Source organism: Chamaea fasciata, unplaced genomic scaffold, assembly GCF_029207755.1.
Source record: "Chamaea fasciata isolate MVZ Bird 193981 ecotype frontalis unplaced genomic scaffold, bChaFas1.0.hap1 SCAF_3, whole genome shotgun sequence".
NCBI lineage: Eukaryota > Metazoa > Chordata > Aves > Passeriformes > Sylviidae > Chamaea > Chamaea fasciata.
The window spans coordinates 40322250-40342214 of NW_027094088.1; the positions used below are offsets into that span (position 1 = coordinate 40322250).

A 19965-nucleotide genomic window follows, 5' to 3' on the forward strand; every position below is an offset into this window, starting at 1 on the left:
AATATGCTAGATATGATAGGAGAAGTAAGAAAGTATTTTCTACTGGCTGATTAGAGAGATGATAAATAATTCTATCAAATGCAACTCATAATCCCATTGGCCTTCAGTTCCTTGATTGTTGCTGAGCTGAGGAGCCCATGTCTGCCTAGCTGGTTCTCTTAAGAAAGGTATTCCATGTTTCTGATGATTCTTGTTATCTCCTGAACCTTATTGTTCTGTTAGTGTCTTTTTGTAAGGGAATAATCAGAATTCTAAACAGTTTTGTAAATGTTACCGTTACAGATTTTTAGTGACCATGGTGGTTTCTGCTTTGTTCTTTTGTGTTCCGCTGACTTCCAGATTTCTGAACTGATATAAGATGGCTCTAAAATCAGTGACTAAATTTTAAGAGTTAAGAAAGAAAAGTGGTTTCAGTTTAGAAACCACTCCTATGGGTATTTGTACAATTGAAAATATTTATTTTATCATTATCTGCAATATAAGCTACGTATCATAGGCTTATATGGAAGATTACAACTTCCTTTAATGTGCAGTAAGAGTCATAATCAAGCATGAGAAAGGTGATGTATATGGGTGAATATAGTGTCTGATGCATTTACACAAGTACCAAATTTGCGTGATTACAGTGTGCGCTGTTTCAAGTGGCAGTGCTCTTCCAAAGGTTGCTTGTTTTTACCTAATCTTTGTGTGAGACAGATATTTGTCTGAATTTCTGGACCTAAGGGGAATAGATTCCTGCTAGCGTCCTTTGAAGTTAGGACTTAATAAAAATGCTGTCAGTTCCGGGTGGCTTCAGAGGAATCTGGTTATCCTTGGTCAGTGTGGCCACCAAGAAAAGCTGCTGTTTGGTTCCTGCAATGACAGATGTGATCATGAGGTTATAACTGCAAGGGTGGGTGGGTGAGCTGCTGTTGATTCTTTTGCCCTTTGGAATTCAAGGAGCTTGCCTTCAGTATACTCAATGGCTGGAGGCAGAGGAAGGGACGTACAAATGCTATAATTTAATTTTCAGTTCCCACCAAGGGAAGGTGGTAACTGGTTCTGCCAACGGTGCCCTGATGGGAACCAGCACCTTAGAAGGTTGAAACATTACTTCACATTTGAACCAGTGAAGTACATGTTCACCCCATTACTGCTCCAGTGTTCAGCATCATGTGATCCATCTCCAACTTTTGGTTTTGACTTATTTGAGGAATCTTCTATTTAGTACATTTAGTTACGTTATTGTTTGCCTTTTTTTGGAACATGTATGAGCATGGTGAGCAACACATTCATTTAGGGCTCCTCTGCAAGCTTCCATTCCTTGTGAAAACTAACAACTTTTGATCCATTATTGAACCCAGTATTAATACAAAAGGACAAGCTTTTTCTTATTGCGTGTCACCTTGAAGTCTTGAAGAATTCCTGCTAAAAGATCTTGTGGTGTCCGTCTTGGAAGTCTAGGTGTTCAGCTAGATCATCCTTCCTCATGTACATCTGGGTCACTTGGGGGAAAGAAAAAGTGATTTGTGAAGCATGATATCATTTTCCGTTACATTTATCTAGCTGTTTTCTAACTTGTGTTTCTCATAGCTTTAGCCAGTTTTTCTTGTATAAAGTTAAATATTCTGCAGCTGCGGCAGTGTTTCTTTCGAGCTCTTTTAAAAAATCAAAAAGGAACTAAATTCTTTTAATTGTCTTTGTATTCTTTCTAGACAAAGAAAGTATCTGTATTTCAGTTATTTTTTGCATTTTTTCCTTTTTATCCCTAAGTATGGATTAAGCAATTATTATGAAAAATTTGGACGCATAGAATGTTAATCTGGAATCATAAGACTTGACAGAATTATTTTTCTGCGGCTTTTGTGTAAATAGTTGGGATTAACCTAAGACTTAATGAAAATAGGTCTTTCACTTGTTTAGAAAACCATGTTTGTGTAACACTAGCTTTTAAATAATCTTCACCTTGATTCTTATTTTACTTTATTATAACAGTGGGAGCAATGCATGCGTTTGCTGCCAAAAGAAAAGAGTTGAAACGGAGGAGGGGAAGAAAAGGAGGAAGCTGTTTGTTCAATATCAAAGCAACCTGGGGGGTTATATTAGAAAAATGATCATACAATTAAGTCTGTGCTCTGTTGAAAACATACCTAGCACTTTTCTAAGTGACTTGCAGCGTAAAACAGCACCATTTGCTATAGTAGATAAAAGAGAAGTGATATTCTTACATTATAAGAGACAGTTTAAAGTTTTGTGATACTAACATTTGGACTGATCTGTGTGGTGTCTTGTACATTGGAGCATGTGGATGACACAACAGCATGGCTTGCATAGATGCTTTCATTCTTGTATCTTGGTATCTGTTGGTATCTGTCTTGCAATAAGTTCATTGTTAACAGTCCTTTCAAAATGTAGCAGAACACTTTTGAGAAAGATGTTTTATGAACAAAATTGCATGGTTTTGCAGTAGACTTAAAGATCGGCTCTGTAAATTCTACAACCTTTATGTCTGCTTTACTTGTTTATGTAAAGCTAGAGGCACTCTTTGTTCCTTTACACTGGCTCCTTTACAGTCCTAATGAATGTAAAAAACATTTCTATTCCTTTTTCATGTAATCTGCAATTTACCTTGTTTCACTGGGGTACAGTGCTCTCTTTAAAACTTAATACAAAGAGGTATAAATAACAACATGTGTGTAAAAGTGCAAATAAGTATTTCTTATTAGAAGGGGACTAGACCAAACTTCTAAAGTATAAGTTTTAGTTAATGCAAGTTTGAATAAGAAAAAAATACATTAAGACGAAATATTCTTTGCTTCTAACAAAGCTTGCAGTTTTAGTAGGCCTAATATTAAATTTTTCATATGACTGTAATTGAATGTAATGCTTCTCTGTATAATTGGTTTTTCTCCAGTTTGAAAATATATAAAAGTAATGAGAAAGTAGAGGTTTACTTAGCCATGTAAAATTTTGATTAAAGTTTGTGAAGTGCTTAAGAGATCAAATGTAAATTAACTAAATTAATGCCTCTTTCTCTGTAGGGTGCTGGTCAAGACAAACTTGGAATTTATGTCAAGTCTGTTGTGAAAGGAGGTGCTGCAGATGTGGTTAGTAATATTCTTAATCATCAATTTCAAAAGTAGAAAGAGCCTTTGGAAATGCTTTAAAATCCTTTGTTTACTAGTTTGTGTGAATGATTGATTGTTTAAATGGAGATGATGTTACATTGGTGTATGAATTTTCTTCTGTTGAATACGTATTTAGGATGGTCGTCTGGCTGCAGGGGATCAGTTGCTTAGTGTGGATGGTCGAAGTTTGGTGGGCCTGTCCCAGGAGAGGTACAGAATGCTTTCCTTGGTTGTTTTTATGGGAAGAAAATGTTAGCCAAAATGGGCAGAAGCTCTTTTTCTTTACACTTTAGGCTTTGTCTTGGCGTTTGATAATTGCCTGTGGATAACCTTATCAACAATTTCAACTGTGTACTATTTTTCCTTTCTTTTCATATAATATGGGTTATCTGTATAGAAGAGATTGTATTACACGTTTGGATTTTGGTTTTGAGCAATCTTTATTTAGCTCTAATTTTAAATACTTTGGCTTCTGACCTTTAAAGCAGAAACTGGAAATAAATAGTACTTGCCAGTAGGTATTGTCTGTGTGCATAAGCCTATCATCTTGTCATTATCTTGTAATTTTTTTCAAAGTGATTGTAAGTATTAATCTGAAAAAAGAGTGCCTTGTCAAGCAACAGATTACTGATAATAAGGGTAACTAAGTAATACAGTGCCTAATTTAATTTTGTTTTATTTGCTCTGCCTTTTTTTGCAGGGCAGCAGAACTTATGACTAGGACAGGTTCTGTAGTAACATTGGAAGTAGCAAAACAAGGAGCAATTTACCATGGTCTAGCAACCCTGCTTAATCAGCCATCCCCAATGATGCAAAGAGGTAAAGATACTTATACTGATGTTAATAACAGCTTTGTAAGTCTGCTTTCTGCATTTATAAGAGTGCAGAAAATATAATAATTTACAATATCTTACCAAGCATTACTATAATATTAAATCAGAAAAGAAATATAATTGCACAGAAAAAAAGAAATTTCCTTTCTTATCAGAAATTCGTCTGGTTTTTAATTTTCCTAGTCTAGTAATTAATAAATCCTTTGCACGTGTACCTTTCAAAATTTAATTATGCATTTAAACACAATTCTGAGTTGAATTAATTTTTATTTTAACAAATGGAATATAGTGAATATAAAGGGCATTAAATTTAATGGCATTTTTTGTCCCTTTCATAAGAGCTACCCTCTTCTCAGAATATGTCTTCCTTGTAACCAGAGAATGCAGTGTAATTAGTAGGAGAGAAATTAATGTAAACAGAAGCCCTGGAATGTATTTTGCCATTGAATTTTTTTTTTTTTTTAACTAGAAATGTTGAAACATATCTCCATAAGTTTCAGTGTCTGATCATGAGAAGTTCTTGGATGCTTCTCCAATGTTTTACTTTATCATCCTACTTCAGGGTACTAACAAAAGACACATTAATGTCCAATATAAAATAATATTGTAAAAGAAACAGTTTTGTCAATGAAGACATTTTCTACATACAGGGTAGTACCACAGTATAGGAAAGAATGGGTTAAAAGAACAAATCCTTATTATCACAGTTCACAACACCATCCCAGATGCCATATGCCTTGGTCATTCAGAGACCTTTCAGTATAGCATTTAGTTTTTCCAATTACTGTGGTACCTTGTCAGAAGTTCTTTTGAAGGATACAAATTGAAGGAATTCTCTGTATTTGATGCAAGATTGGGATTGCATATTTGAAGAAATAAAGATTTTTAAATCTAGCATCTGCTTTACTGGGAACTTAATTTTTAAATATAAGCTCAAGGTAGCTCTGGTTTGAAAAAAAGTACGCTAGGCAGTAGTTAAGTGAAAGGGAGAAACTACATATCCAACTGTTACAGTTTCTGACCGCCGTGGCTCAGGTAAACCCCGACCAAAGAGTGAAGGCTTTGAGCTGTATAACAACTCCACGCAAAATGGATCACCTGAGAGTCCTCAGCTGCCGTGGACAGAGTACAGTGAACCAAAGAAGCTGCCAGGGGATGACAGATTGATGAAGAACAGAGCTGATCATCGTTCCAGTCCCAATGTAGCAAGTAAGAAAAGATATCCTTCTTTGGGGATAGATGCCTCCTCCAGTAGTTTTAGAAGCTGTTGATTCAAAAGGGGGTGACTGTTTTTAAAAGTGGATTAAGTTTAAAATACCAGTGTAGTGGTAACATTTGGAGCAAGCCTCTTGCTAGAAGTACTTAAAGACAAAATCATAGTTATTTTGTGAATACTGTTACTTCGTTAAGTCTTTATTAAGTTCTGTAAATTATTATTAACAGTCGTGTAAATGCTTCCTTTAACTTTCCAACAGATCAGCCTCCAAGCCCTGGGGGAAAGAATGCTTATGCGTCTGGAACTACCACCAAAATAACCTCAGTCTCTACTGGAAATCTTTGTACAGAGGTCAGAAGTGGCAAGCAAAATGCTGGCTATTAAACTTTCTTTATCTATCAATAGTGTCCGTGTGCTTGAGTCAAACCAGTGTCTTACTGAACTATTTGATCACAATGCTGGCACTTTTGACTGGGGGGGGGGTTGCTTCTTACAGCTAATGAAAGGTTGAGACAGTTTTCAATGGTTTAATTAAATTTTGTTCATGAAGTTGTCCTTGTGATTTCTTAGGTTTGTACAATATTGCATACTCACTTTGAGACCATAAAAACATGAGTCATAGCCACAGTTATATTTGATACTGCAGCCTCTTCATCTCCTGTCCCAGATGAGTAATGCTCTGAGGCTCCAAAAGAAAATATTTGGAAAATGCATGTTTAGTACAATCTTCCATACAGATTTGTGTGATTAGAGAATTCTACCTTTTTTTTTTCTCTCTTTTTCAGGAACAGATTCTGCCACCACGACCTGAAGCTTATCCCATCCCAACACAGACCTATACTAGAGAGTATTTCACATTCCCAGCTTCAAAGTCCCAGGATCGAATGGGTCCGGCTCAGAGTCAGTGGCCTAATTATGAAGAAAAACCACAGCTCCAGGCAGAAAGTAATCATTCTATCAATTCTACCATGCAGGTGAGAAGTAATTTTTTTTCAGTATAAGGAAACAAACCAAAAAGAAACTGCTTGCTTTCCATTCCTGGACTACTAGAGACTTTTTTTCAGAATAGTCAGCTCTCTGTAAGTGTACTCTAAGATGGAAACAACTATACTTTTGCCAAGATGGGCTTGTGTTCAGGAACCCTATGGTTTGGGATTTTTTCTTCTCATTTTGCCTTTTTCCCCCCATCCTTTCACAGAATTTGTTACCATGTTCTGCAGACCTGTTATCTGGGATATTTTAATCCCATTAAAGGTAATGGGGTGTAAGTGGTAGCAAGGTTCATCTTGTAAAATGTTTTGTGGTTTTCTGAAAAGCAAACCAAATCTTCATTCTTCCAAGGTTTATGTGGGAAAATGTTTGCCTGAAGGGTGTGTTATTTAGGTGATAAAGTATTAAAATTGAAATAAAACAGTACTTTGAGACCTATCCAGGGTGTTCACTGAAACACATTCCCTGCTCCTAGTTAAAAAAGGAAATATATGATTTTAAATCATATCTATTATCAAAGTGTAGATGCATCTTGACATGGAATGAATTTACATCCATTGTACTTTTAGAAATTCAGTGTTGTTCTCCTCCTGTTAGTGAGAACTTCACTCAAATCCATACAGGAAATTAAACCTAGATCTACTAAATCTAGTTACTGGATGATCTTCTTTCTCTAATCCACCAGACTTAAAAATATAGAGAGCTTTTTTTTCTTCTTTTTTTTTCTTTTTCTTTTTTTTTCTATTTCTTAATTAGTGATAAGAGCAGAACCTTACATCAGGCTTATCTTTTACTTTTGGAAAAGGGTCGTGTAAATTATCTTGAGATTCTAAGTAAACTAAGAAAGAATTGTTTATTGGTTGCTCACACATGTATGGGCAAGTGAATTCAGTAAAAAGTCACATTCTTTTTAGTGTTTTTTAGTCTTAGAGAGATTAAATTCTCATTATTTGGGCTGTTAAAAAATAGATGTTTTGTGCAAAGTAGGATGGTAATTTTGGAAGGGAATGCTGCAAGTTGAACGACTGTGGCAAATAGATACAGAAATATTTTTCTGAATTTCTGTGCTTAACTCTTCTACATTTCATAATTTCATATCATATAATCTTAGCTGCATAGTTAGCATCTATGTGCTGTCAGTGATGGGAGAAGGGGAGGTGGGTGTCTCCAGAGAATGGTTCCTACCCATTTGTCTTAACTGAATTCTATGATAATTGCTGCCTGAACATGCATCTCTCCCCTGCTTAAAACAAGCTTGAGTAGCTTAGATGAGGTGGTTAAAACTGGTAAAGATGAAACTCATCTATTAAAGTTGTTGACAGAAGACACTGAATTTGAGCTATAGCCTTAAGGCTGAAGGCAGGGCAGAAAAGGATTTTGCTAAAGCAAAACAGAAGCTTTAACTCCTTACAAGCACTGAAAATGTTCATAGTTTTTCCTTGCCAGACAATAGTTCTTTTAAGTTGCAAATTAGAAGAAAACAGAAGAAAAATATTTACAAAAATAAAAAAATCCACTTTAATCTTTGCAGAGAGAACTGGGCTTGTAAAAAAAGCTGCTAAATGCCTGCTTTCTGTTCTGAAGGCATTAGCAAACTTTGGCTAGGTGCATCTTTACAGCAAATCTAACACAAATAACTGTGTGTTCAGCTCTGCTGGACTAATAGAGCATAAAAAATACACTTGTTCCTCTCAAAGAAGGCATTCTTTAGAGGTCATGGTTAATGTCATTGATGGAGAAAAATAAAAGGAGTTTGCTTTGTTAGTCTTCTCTCAGTTGTTGATAATTGGTGCATTATGTGTTCAGTGCTTAGCAGTTCCTGACATTTGAAGTATGAATATTTGCTTCAAGAAAATTATTAACAGATTTAATAATCGTGGTTTATGGTCCAGTGTTCCTTTTCAGGTGCTTGTTTAGTGCAATGGGACCCAGAGGTTATATAGAAGAAGACTTGGTGTTTGATGCGCTAAAGTGACAGAAATCTCAGAGCATTATACACGTGTTCCAGGAGCAGGTAGAATTAGACTGCCTGCCTGGATTCTGTACCCTGAACTGCGTTAGTCATGGGAGCTTCCTGCAGGGCATCTCGCCTCTTAGTGGAGGAGGGTGGGCAGAGACGCTCCTCTCACTCTCTCTCCGCAGCCTTTCTGTTTGGTTTCCCAATAGAAAAGATGTTCAGTGAAGCCAGCTGAAGCCTGGATAGCAGAGCTGGTATGACTGAGCCACTGCTCAGAGATACTAGGACTCTCATACTCTCATGTGGTGTGGGGGAGGGGGTGTCAGGGATAGTCCTGAGAAACTGTGCGAGCTGGGAGGTTTTCAGCTTAAACTCCATTTTGCATTCATCCTTCCTCCCAGTCCAGTCACCAGGCAGTTCCCAGGAGCTTGCTAAGTCTTCCATTGCTTGAATGAATTAAGGAGACTGAGAAGAGTATTTTATTGTTGGTTTTGGGAAACCTACTGGGCATGGAAATGCTGATTTTTGTTAAAAGTAATTATCTTCAGTAATAAGAATGTGTTTTGTAAGCCATTTTAAAATATGCTTTAATGTGGATGAACTGTGATACATATGCCTTGTTTAATATTTTTCAGCGTGTAGCTCGTTCCCAGGAAGAGCTCAGAGACAAAGTTTACCAGCCAGAGAGGAATCGTTTGGAAGTTGTTATACGGAAGGATGTGGAGTACATTGATCGGAAGTCAGACAGCGATCAGTGGATGAATTCATCTGTGGATTCTAGCACGTCTAGCCAGGAACACCTGAACCATTCCTCCAAACCAGTGTCTCCTGGTTCATGTTTAACTAAAAGTGGACCTGGCCGTTGGAAAACTCCAGCTGCTAGCCAGCCGACTCCAGTGGCCATTTCCCAGCCCATCAGAACAGATCTTCCCCCTCCACCACCACCTCCTCCAGTGCATTATGCTGCTGAATTTGACGAACTACAAATGGATTTGCCTCTGCCTCCCCCTCCTCCTCCAAATCAGATAGGAGCACAAGCATCCTCCCAGGTAGCTGCTGCTGAACGTAAAAAAAGAGAAGAGCATCAGAGGTGGTATGAGAAGGAAAAGGCACGTTTGGAAGAAGAACGAGAAAGGAAACGTCGTGAGCAGGAGAGAAAACTGGGCCAAATGCGTTCTCAGCCCCTAATTTCTGCTCAGCCAGTGGCTCCTCCTGTCTCCCTTCAACAAGTGAAAGCAGAAAAACCCTCAACTTTGCAGAGGTCTCAAGAAACAGTTATTCGAGAGCTGCAGCCCCAACAGCAGCCACGGACTATTGAGCGGAGAGATCTGCAGTACATTACTATCAGCAAGGAAGAACTGTCCTCTGGTGATAGCCTCTCTCCAGATCCATGGAAACGGGATGCAAAGGAGAAACTGGAGAAGCAGCAACAGATGCACATTGTGGACATGCTGAGTAAAGAGATTCAGGAACTTCAGAACAAGCCTGATCGTACGGCGGAAGAAAACGACCGCCTCCGCAAACTCATGCTTGAGTGGCAGTTCCAAAAGCGACTGCAAGAATCAAAGCAAAAGGATGAAGATGATGATGAAGAGGAGGATGATGAAGTGGATACTCTGCTCATCATGCAGCGACTGGAGGCAGAAAGAAGAGCAAGGGTAAAAGGGGATAGTCCTTTCTAGAAAATAATACTGTAAATTTCTAGCTTGGTGGGTTTTCACGGTTTGAGTATTTTGATGTTCTTAGAGGGTAAAGGAGGATGACACTTTCTTAAATGGCTTGAATTTTAAAATGAATAACTTAGCATCGTTTCATTAGTTAAGTAATGTGTTATGAAAGTATCAAAGCTACCTTTTATAGAACTCAATTTAGCGATTGAATTTATTTTTCTGGTTTGGGGGAGAAAAAGCTCCCTGTGGATAAAGAGTTTTTGCCATGTACCTAGAGTATAGTTAGAAAATAGAATATGGCAGAAATTTGCTTGCAGAAAGGTAAGCGAAAACATTTGAAATTATGAAAGTTTGTAGGAGAATCAGAAATAAAAATAGTGTGATTTCTCCCTCCCCTCCCCAGTGTATTTACCTCTGAAAGTTTTTATTTATAGTCTTGGGACATGAACACAAACACTGAATGCATACTGTTTCCAGGGAATAGTGTGCTGAACAGACATTCCAACTTGCTGGTCTGATCCAGCTGCCACCTCTACCTCTACCACCCCTCAGTGCTGACCTCAGCAGTGGAGGGAACATTGCTTGACCCATGTGATTTTGCGTGGTGTAATAGCTAATACACCCTGTCTAGTGCTCCACCTCCTACAGGCCTGGATTTTTCATGGTGTCCAGTTTAATTAGCCTCTGAGGTTTGCTTACCTTAGCTTCAGTTCTGTGAAAGCCCGTAATATGTAATAAGATAATACAACTAAATAGTATGGTTAAATTTTTAACCATTCCTGCTAGTGGCTGTTGTCTCCCAAGACTCTTCTAAATCTACTGTTATTGAGAAAAAGTTTCTATAGGAAAATCTGTTCTTTTCTGAATAACAGCATGGATTCCCAAGTTACATACCAATAGCTATGCTTTTCCAGGCTTAAAAGCTAGCTCTGTAATATGTTCACTGTCTTCTGTGTGTTTGTCTTGAAAAGTTGACTTAATTCTGTGATAACCAATGTTTAATTCCTGAGAAATGTTTGGACATGCTTGTTTTGACATTCAGGAATAGCTAGTGGCTTGAGGAGGATTTGAGTTCAGGATTGTTTTGGCAGTTTCAATTTCCTAATCTTACTCTTCTCATATTCGCTGCAGTCTGCATTACTTTCCTTTTTTTCTTGTGCCTAACTATTACTGTGTAAAACAATAGATACCTCAAACGTGGAAACTGAAGAAAGGAAAATGTTTATATATATTTATATATATATGCAAATATATATATTTGCAAACAGGCTGCCCTAAAGTCCAGCATTGCTAACAGGCAATTTGTGGCACATAGACATGGGCATAAAAAAATTCACATAGAACTGCCGTTTTAACAAACGTTGTCTTAAAAGTTTACTGTGGCAAGGCTAAGAAAGCCATGTGTCATTAAAAAAGAAATAGAAAATGCCAGTTGTATTGCATAACAATATTAGTCTTCTCTGCAATTGCTGGCTTTAAAACACTATTTGTGCATGAAGTTCTTCCAGCTTTTTGGAACATTTTGAAACTAAAAAATAACAGTGGTCTTGAACTGAATTCACGTTTGCATTTTGGTTACGTTTCACTTTTAGAGATGCAGTTAAGTAGCATCTCTGTGGAACTGCTGAGGTGTTGCATGAGTCAATACTGATAAAAATTTTGGATTATTTGTTTTCATTTCTGTATTTCACATTTACGTCCATTCAGTTGCTCATTCTAAAGCAGCCAACTAAAAAATTAAAATAAAATGCTTTTGAAATAGCATAAACCTAACCTATCTTTATTTACACTGTGCATCTTTCTTTTTTTTTCCCCTTTCTTACTACCTGCAGCAGACTGCTGTGCCAGCAATCTCTGTTCTAGATTTGGTATGTTTGTTTCTTTCTCTTCAATATCTCTTTCCCATTTCAATTCCTTATTATTAATAACAACCCTGTGTGCTTTGGATGATGATTTGGCATCTTTGGGTGTTCAACGATCACGATGATACAGTAAGCAGTAAGTTAACTGCAAGCATGCATTTGAATGTTTTCAGATATGGTGATTCCTTTCCCTGTGTTTCCTTCCTCTTAGATGTGTTCTGCTTCCAGACTTGATTTATTTGTTGCAGCAGTGGTCTAACATAAAACTATCTGCTGTTTTCTGCAATTTCTGTTTATAAAATCTTACTAATAACTTTGAATGAACAGGCTGTGAGGTAAGATTGCTTCCTTTCCCGCCCATGCAGGTTTTAGAAGTGCTCTAAGAGCACTTCCTTTCCAGCTTGAAGGGAAATTGTACTGAGAGCCTTTTAATACAGCATACTTTTTCAGCACATGCTGACACCTTGTTGTTTGCGGGTGTTACAGGTGTTTGGTTTTGGCATTAACATAAAAATGGGTTGTAAACTCAAAAATTACTTCTGAACTGGTATTTCCAAGTTGGTTGCATAAGCATGCAATTCTTCAGTTACAATATAATTTCAGTTTCAATTGATTAATACTATTCTCTTGCATCTAAAACATGACAGGCTTTCAAGCTGGAGCAGTTATTGCTATGACTCCAGCTAATTCTGTATTTTATTGCACTCATTGGACATGGGGACATGGAAAAGGAGTTTTGTAGTCTTCCAGAGCAGAAATACATCCCTTTCAAAGTCAGTTTCAGTACAATCAGTATACCAGTTTGAAAGAAAGGTGATGCCTGCAAGTCCTGTTAGTAAAATTTAATTTGTGCTGCTTGAAAAAAACTGTAAATGTGTCGGTTCGAGATATGGAGTTGGATATTCAGCACTGCCATATGAAAATGAAAATCACCTTTTAAAATGCATCCTTCAGGTAATTTATAAAATCTAAGGTGTTCAGTTTTGTATCTGTGTTATGTGAGTGTTAAGCAGTTCGCAGCAGTGGAACAGGGGCAGCATTTCACCTTTCTGAATTAATGGACAAGCCCAGGAGTCATGGATTTTTCAGACGTAGGGTCTTATCAGTATTTTCTTATTATTACACCTATATCTTTTTGCTCAAACCTTGATTCCTGGAGCTGCAACTAGATAGATAAAGTACTTTTGCAAGCAGACTGCAAACATCTGGATCTTTCAGCGACAGGAGGTTGGTGAAGGCAGACGGTATCATCAGCTTGAAAAACGGATTAGACAAATGCAGAGACATCACGCCTGCAAACAGCTACTCAGAGGATTACACAAGGCTGTACCAGCTGACATCTCTGGTAGTGTGCTAAGGGCCAGGGGAGTGCTAGAAGAAAAGGCCAGGCTCATGTGCAGCTCTTCTTGCCATGGTCAAAGGCAGCAGATACTGGGGTAGATGGATGTATGGCCTGAATTAGTCGATGATTTATGGTGTTCATAAACACAGCTTTAAAAAAAGGCAGCAAACTATTTCTGAAATAGGTGAGCACTGCTCCCAGCAAATACAACTTTTTCATAATTTCATGATTTTTATCCCATTCATGTGACTTTGGAGACATAAACACATCTAAAAAATGCCACTTTATATACCCAAGTAATCGCTACTTTGTTTCTTATAAACAAAACAAAACTTTCTCATGTTTGATGCTCTTTTTGTATGTCTAGGGTGGTGAGCATTGTTGATAGCTCCTCTGCTAATTACAAGGCTGAAGGAAGGGGATGAACAGCTTAGACAGTGTTTGTTTTTTAAATTCCTCAGGCCACTTTGAGATCTGACCCAGCTTTTTAGCTGTCATTAAATAAAAGGGTATGAATTTAAAGTTCTCCTGGAACATTTTAGAGTGTTCTAAGCAGTGCTTGGAGAAATGAATGTTGTCTGAAATTTGAGACTTCCTGGATTTCAGAATGGCCTGCCAGTTCTGTGAATATCTTAACATTCCTGAAAAGATCAGCCCACTGATATGGCCCTTTACCAGGAGCAATAGCTCAGAAGAAAGGTAGACTTCTTTGCCCTCCTAGGAGTAGTACTGCGAGTGTATGTCTCCCTATCACCAACAACGCTGTGTGGCTCAGCGAACAGCTGGCACTTTGCCGTAGAGATGGGTCAGAGCAGGGGAAAAGAATTGCTGCTTTGTGCTCAGCTGCTTTGCTCAGTTACAGCTGGGAGAATGCTATTCTCTGTCACTCTGGCTGTATGAATTAGCTGTTCTTCACTGTTAAAATATAAACATGTGGTGTTGGAGGAGATGTGGAAGTACAGTAAATCAGGTGAAAATGTGACTTGTGAACAAGAGAAAACTGATTGGGATGGAAAGGCATCCAATCAAAATACTCAACCTGGAAATCTTACAGGCGTCTCACGAGAAGTGGGATACAAAGCTGATTTTCCTTTGTATCTTGAAAATTTGGGGTGAAGTTTGAACTGGTTACTGTTGTACACACCGAATTACAGACACGAATGCCTGCAAGTGCTCTGCAATACTTCATCATCCCACTGCTGCCTGCCTTGGTCTGGGAATGCTCCGAAGTAGAAACTAGTTACTGATCATAAAGAAATGAAATGTCATCTCTTAATAGTTGCTGTATTCTCTCTTCTGCCTTCCATATAATTTTTAGCCAGTTTCCTATAAGTATAATGTTTAGAATAGCCTCTGGCCTGGATACAGTTGTCTTCACAGTTCTTATGATTCAGATATTAACAACAGTTCCAGGTAGGCAGCTTGGTCACTTTTGCCTTCTTTTTTTAGTTATGGTCAGAAGACAATTAAATAAACCAGTCTTACTTTCTCTTTTAATTTAGCTGGAAATTCTTTCTTGTTTAAGTGCTTTTGAATAGGAATATTTGCTGCTAAGCAGTTGGGTATCCATGCCATAACCTGGGAGCAGTAACTACCATGTTCAGGGTGCTTTTTTAAATGCAGTTGAGACAGGAATTTTCCTGTATTTTCTCACCATGCAGTTTTTGCTTGCCTTTTTTTTTTTTTTTTAATTAAGAGGAAATGACTTCTCTTGGATAAATTTGTGAGTTACTAGCTGTCTTTCCTTTTGACAGCAATATTATCTCCTTTGCTAAAATAATGTCTTTCTAATAACTAAGACAACAAGTCATAATCCAAGCAGGGAGTTAGTTAACTACTCTGTTCCCTGCTCTACAGTGCAAACTGAGCTTGATCTTTATATTTATCATTTTCAGTTAGGAATGACAAAGTTTTAGCTGTAAGTAGGGGGAATTTACCTGGAAGTAGCATCCTGTAGAATACATTCAACAAATTAGTGCCTAAATGAAATTAATTAATTTTGTTCTTTAGCTTTCATGCTCAAAAATGAACAGTGGGGGGAAGTAATTGTAAGAAAATTAGCCAAACTGTTTAGACTTTTTTCATTAATTAATTAATTGGGGAGGAAGATACTTACATGAAGGTTGTTCTCACAAAGTTTATTAAGGCTTAATTTCCCTTTCTCTCTTGTACTGGTTTGTGTCTTAAGGGTCTTCTTCTGTAAGTGAAATTGGATTGTAAAATAAAATCCAGGAGTAGAAAAGTATCTCTGTTACATGCAGTTTATAGCAAGATCAAATTATTTGTTGGTTTATACTAATAAGGATTTTAAAAATTGTGTGGAGGAAAAAATTACTTAAAAACATATGCTACAGTAAGAAATAACACAGCATGTAGCCCAGTTAATTTCTACATGTTTAATTGTGCCAGTGAATATTCCTGTCCATCAAGGGCTTAAATACTGTTAGCTTTAAAGAGTGATGCAAAGTTTGGATTGTGCTCAGTTTTCCTATCTGTGCAACACCATACACATATATAAACCAGTATATTCTGTTGGACACGAATTGTTCTTGTAAGTTGTTTAATTTCACTAGTCAAAAGTTTTCTTTCCTTCACTCTGCTTTTTCCAAAACACATCTGCTGCAGATACAGTGGGAGACTTTATTTATCTCCTGAGACTATTTGCGGACTTGCTGAATGAGCCTGTTACTTTAAATGGATTGACCCTTTGACTAATGAGTCATGATTTTCCGCTGCTTAAATTCTAATCCAGAATGAAAAAAAAACAATTGACTGCTGGAGCCTTGGACTGTTGGTTCCAAGTATTCAATTTCACTTTACTGTACCTATGAGACTATGGTTGTTGAAGCTCTTTAGAACATGAGTCACCTCAGTCTTCTACTAGGGGTTTATACATGACTGCTAAAATGTCTCCCTCCTACTTTGTGCTTTGATGTATGTAGTTCTGTGTGCCTCTGTTTTGGTTTTTTTTTTTCCTTAGGGATTTTAGGCAAGCCAGTGTAACAAAGTCTACTCCTAATGGCTGGAAATTATATTGATGGATCTGTAGTATAGCATTTTCTACTGAATGAGTTACTTTCAGATGCCAGTATTTGGTTACATTTTTATGACCCGTCTTGCCCATGTGAGTGACCAATTAAAATTGGCTCTGTTAGTTACAGGATGAAGAACGCAGGCGGCAGCAACAGTTGGAAGAAATGCGGAAACGAGAAGCAGAAGACAGAGCCAGGCAGGAAGAAGAGCGCCGACAGCAAGAGGAGGAGCGGACCAGGAGAGAGGCTGAAGAAAAGGTTGTGGTCTTCTGAGTGCCACAGGGGTTCTTGCAGGCCTTTCCCCTTCAGCCTGGCCAGTACCAGCTCAGTGTTGGGTCAGCAGGCTTAAACACAGTAGCCCTGGTGATAAGGGTCATAGCCCAAGGCTTCAGTTTGTCCAGTCCAAACCAAAAAATAATTAAACAAACAGCCTATTCCTGCTGGCTGGAGTTGACTGGTATTGTAGAAATAGTACTGCTGGCTTAATGCCTGAGGGTTTTTGGCAGGGCCAAGGCTCTTACCTTCAGAGCCTTTCTGAAAATTATGGAAGAAATCAGGTACTTCCTGTTTCCCTCAGCTCCCAGCATAAATTGCATACCTTCTTTATTCTCATGGCTCAGTTAGTGCTGTTGGGTTTTCCTGTGTCTCAGAGATGGCACTTAGATATTTCTCTAGTATTTCTTAATATAGATACAGAGAGAAGTATGAAGTACAGTGGAGTAGTGATGAATATTCCATATAGTTTTTTATGTTTGGACTGTGGGAGGGAAGTGGTTTCTAGAAAGCAAGTAAATAATTTCAGCAGATAAGTATGCAGTCAAATCATAAAAAATCAGGTTCCTTGGAAATATTATACATGAATATGAGAAACTTAACTGATAGAACTAGAAGACAAAGCAACTTACTTGACTCAGTATGTTTTTTAAGACTTTTTTCTTCCTAGAGAAAGCAGTTACTTCTGTTCAGTTTGCCTGTTAGTAACACTGTCTTCAGAAGGAAAAAAAGAAGGCTAGCTTTTAAAGTTGTTTATCTTGGAAAATTGAGCAAATACATTTAAAAAGCCTCCAAACCTTAGATATATTAACTATGTTCATTTAATTTTCAAGCTTTGTTAAATTGTTTCCCATAAACAGTATGGGTTGATAAATGGAAGAGGTGGTAATAAGAGAAAAGTGAGGAAGGTGTATCTGGAGTGAGGAAAGTATTTAAAAGTATATTGTGGGGAGCTTAAAAAAATGCAACCAAGAGAAAACAACTATGGCTTTCCTAACTTCTAACAGTGGTGCAGCCAAATGGCAGTTGGATCACACTTGAAAGGGTTTTCACTGACAGATGTTGACTGAGATACTTCTACCAACTCAGAACTCATTACCATCAGTAAAATGATTTTAGAGAGTAGTACAAGGAGATGAGTTTCACATCTTTGCTGTAGATGAACAAGATCAGATCTATTAATTTTCTTTTTTTCAGGATAACTGACTCAGTGTTAGACAGATAAGCAGATAAGGTGGATTTTTTTGGACATGTGGATTAACACCAAAAATGATGGTTATTCCAAATGTCATATATTCCGAGCAGAAGTTATACTATGCTTATACCCAAAGGGTTTTGTAACATACATACAGTTCCCAAATACACCTCATTTGTTATCAAGCTACTGAATAAACCCTTGTATTAATTTACAATGTGTTTGAGGCAAGAGCTGAACAGAATTAAATGCTATTTAGTTTAGAAACAGAACAGTCTTTTCAAGAGGAAGAATACATAGAAGATATTTCATGACCTTTTAAATTGTCAGTAACCTCATATAAATATCATTAGCATAGTTTCTGTTTTAAATGCTTTTTAACAGCATTTATTTGATACCTGTTTTGGAAAAGTTCTTTGTAATTGATTTTTCTGTGGAAGTAGTTTTCCTGATGTCAATACAGGAAACTTTGCTAGGAGTCATCTATTCCAAGGCTCTGTTGACTAATTAACATTGTATAAGCATGAAACAAAATTACAAAGTTCCTTTTTTAAGATGGTAGTTAATTTTAGTTATTTTCCTCTCCCACAGATTCTCTACAGCTTTAGTAAATCTGCACCTTATTAACTGCAGTTACAGTTTGAGTAATAAATGTTGGAATGCCCTTAGTTTACCCAGGCAGTAACCTGCCTTAGTGACCACAGGCAGTGGTAAATCTGTGTATAACAGCTACACTGTGTTATTGGATGGCTGCTGGCTTTTTGCAAACGTGATGGTTTGACCACTGGCCAAACATGGGTGCACCCATAAAAATCATTCGCTCTTAGTAGTAAATATTCTTTGTACGAGTCCATATAGATGCCCTGCTTATTGCTAGAAAAGAAGACAAAAAAGATTGACAGAAGATGTTTGTGGCTGAGTGATGGAAAGCTTACATCTTGTGGATTGAAATGTCTGACCACTGTGTTTCTGTTTCCTCTGGGCTTTCAGAGGCGCCAGGAAGAGGAGTATTACAGTCGCTTAGAGGCTGAAAGGCGCAGGCAGCACGATGAAGCTGAACGGAGATTGCTGGAACCTGACGAGCCTGGTCTGTACAGACCTCCGCTTCCACGGGAATATGAACTCCCATCCCCAACCCCTTCATCTAACGCTCCTCCTCCCCCACCTCAGCGAAACACCTCTTACCTCAAAACACAGGTCCTCTCCCCTGACACGATTTATACTGCCAAGTTTGTTGCATACAATGATGATGATGATGAGGAGGAGGATTCCAATCTAGCAGGTCAGGATAAGTACTCCAGCACAAGAAAATCTTATGGTGACTTTCCTGCCACCCTTAAGCCACAGCAGCCCTCCCGCCAGCCTCGCCCAGTTTCAGATGGCATCTTTCTTTCCAACTCATTCCAGTCATCTCCTGTCAATGCCAACAGTACTACTGTCAAAAAAAGCCAGCCCCTGCCCCCACCAAACAAACCAAGTTTCATCCATGCCAGCAGCTCTAAAGGTAGAAACAACGAAATAAGTCATCTCTACAAAACTATCCTCATATTTTCAACTCCACTGCTCTAGATTGAATCACTTATTTTGTGATTTTCCCCTCCCTTAATCACTGTTTTCACTCTGGTGATCTAACTTAAATCCTGATATTAATATGAATCCTTCAATTTTTAATTATTTTGATCTCTCAAATTTTCTTGCTCTTTACCCAGACTTTTTAAAAGCAAAAATTCCATCTTTCATGTATGAATCAGGAATGATTTTAACTGCTACTCGATCAATCAAAGTACTGTTGGTTTTGGCTTTCACTCTGTATCTCCAAGTGATTTGTTTTGTGTGACTGACTGCTGTTTACTCAGGGCATCTGGAAGTGCACCTTTCTTGAACACAGGAAACCTCTCCTAATGGGTTCATGGACAGAACTTATCTTCTGCTTTGTTATTGGTACCAGGGTTCTCTCTCTTTTAATAGTGTGTGCAAATGGCTTTAAAAATTACATTTGTAGATGTAATTCTTAAATACACAAGCACCAAGAGAAATACAGGTCTTGCAGTTAGTTCCATGTATTAGGCACCATTCCTGAATTCTGGTTTGTACAGTGCAGTTTCCCTGCAGAGAGACAAAAATCTAGATTTCATCTTAGTACTGTTTGCTTTACTCCTTCCCTTTCACACCTCTGTGTTTCTTTGACTCCTCATCTTGTTGTTGTATAACTCCAAGCCAACTGCAATGAAGTTTAATTTCAGTTAGAGCTCTAGCTGCCAGTAACTTCAGCACCATATTTTACCTGCAGAGTACTAGGTGAACGATACTCCTGAATTCAAAGCTAATTCAATCCAAAGTTTTGGGATTTATTTTGAACTGCTGCTGCGTAGGAGAAATCTTGTATACTTTACTCTTTTAGTATGTCCCACTCTGATAAGATTACACTTTATTGATATAATACTTTGTCTTTAAACAGCAGCATCTGCTGGTGCTTCTACATTTGTTT

The 19965-nt window shown here is 37.7% G+C and overlaps 1 protein-coding gene across 20 annotated transcripts in view; it reads left to right on the plus strand.

Annotated features, from left to right (window-relative positions):
- Positions 1-19965, plus strand: part of AFDN (afadin, adherens junction formation factor) — a 114877-nt gene that overhangs the window by 88943 nt on the left and 5969 nt on the right. For 7 of the 20 annotated variants that reach the window (XM_066178679.1, XM_066178680.1, XM_066178686.1 and 4 more), the window contains 9 exons: positions 3021-3086; positions 3244-3317; positions 3808-3926; positions 4955-5149; positions 5416-5507; positions 5942-6130; positions 8739-9761; positions 16133-16267; positions 18468-18981. In XM_066178679.1, the coding sequence (XP_066034776.1) occupies positions 3021-3086; positions 3244-3317; positions 3808-3926; positions 4955-5149; positions 5416-5507; positions 5942-6130; positions 8739-9761; positions 16133-16267; positions 18468-18981 (2407 nt within the window). The remainder of the gene's footprint in view (positions 1-3020; positions 3087-3243; positions 3318-3807; positions 3927-4954; positions 5150-5415; positions 5508-5941; positions 6131-8738; positions 9762-16132; positions 16268-18467; positions 18982-19965) is intronic. The other 13 variants (XM_066178690.1, XM_066178691.1, XM_066178696.1 and 10 more) reach the window with 5 other exon arrangements.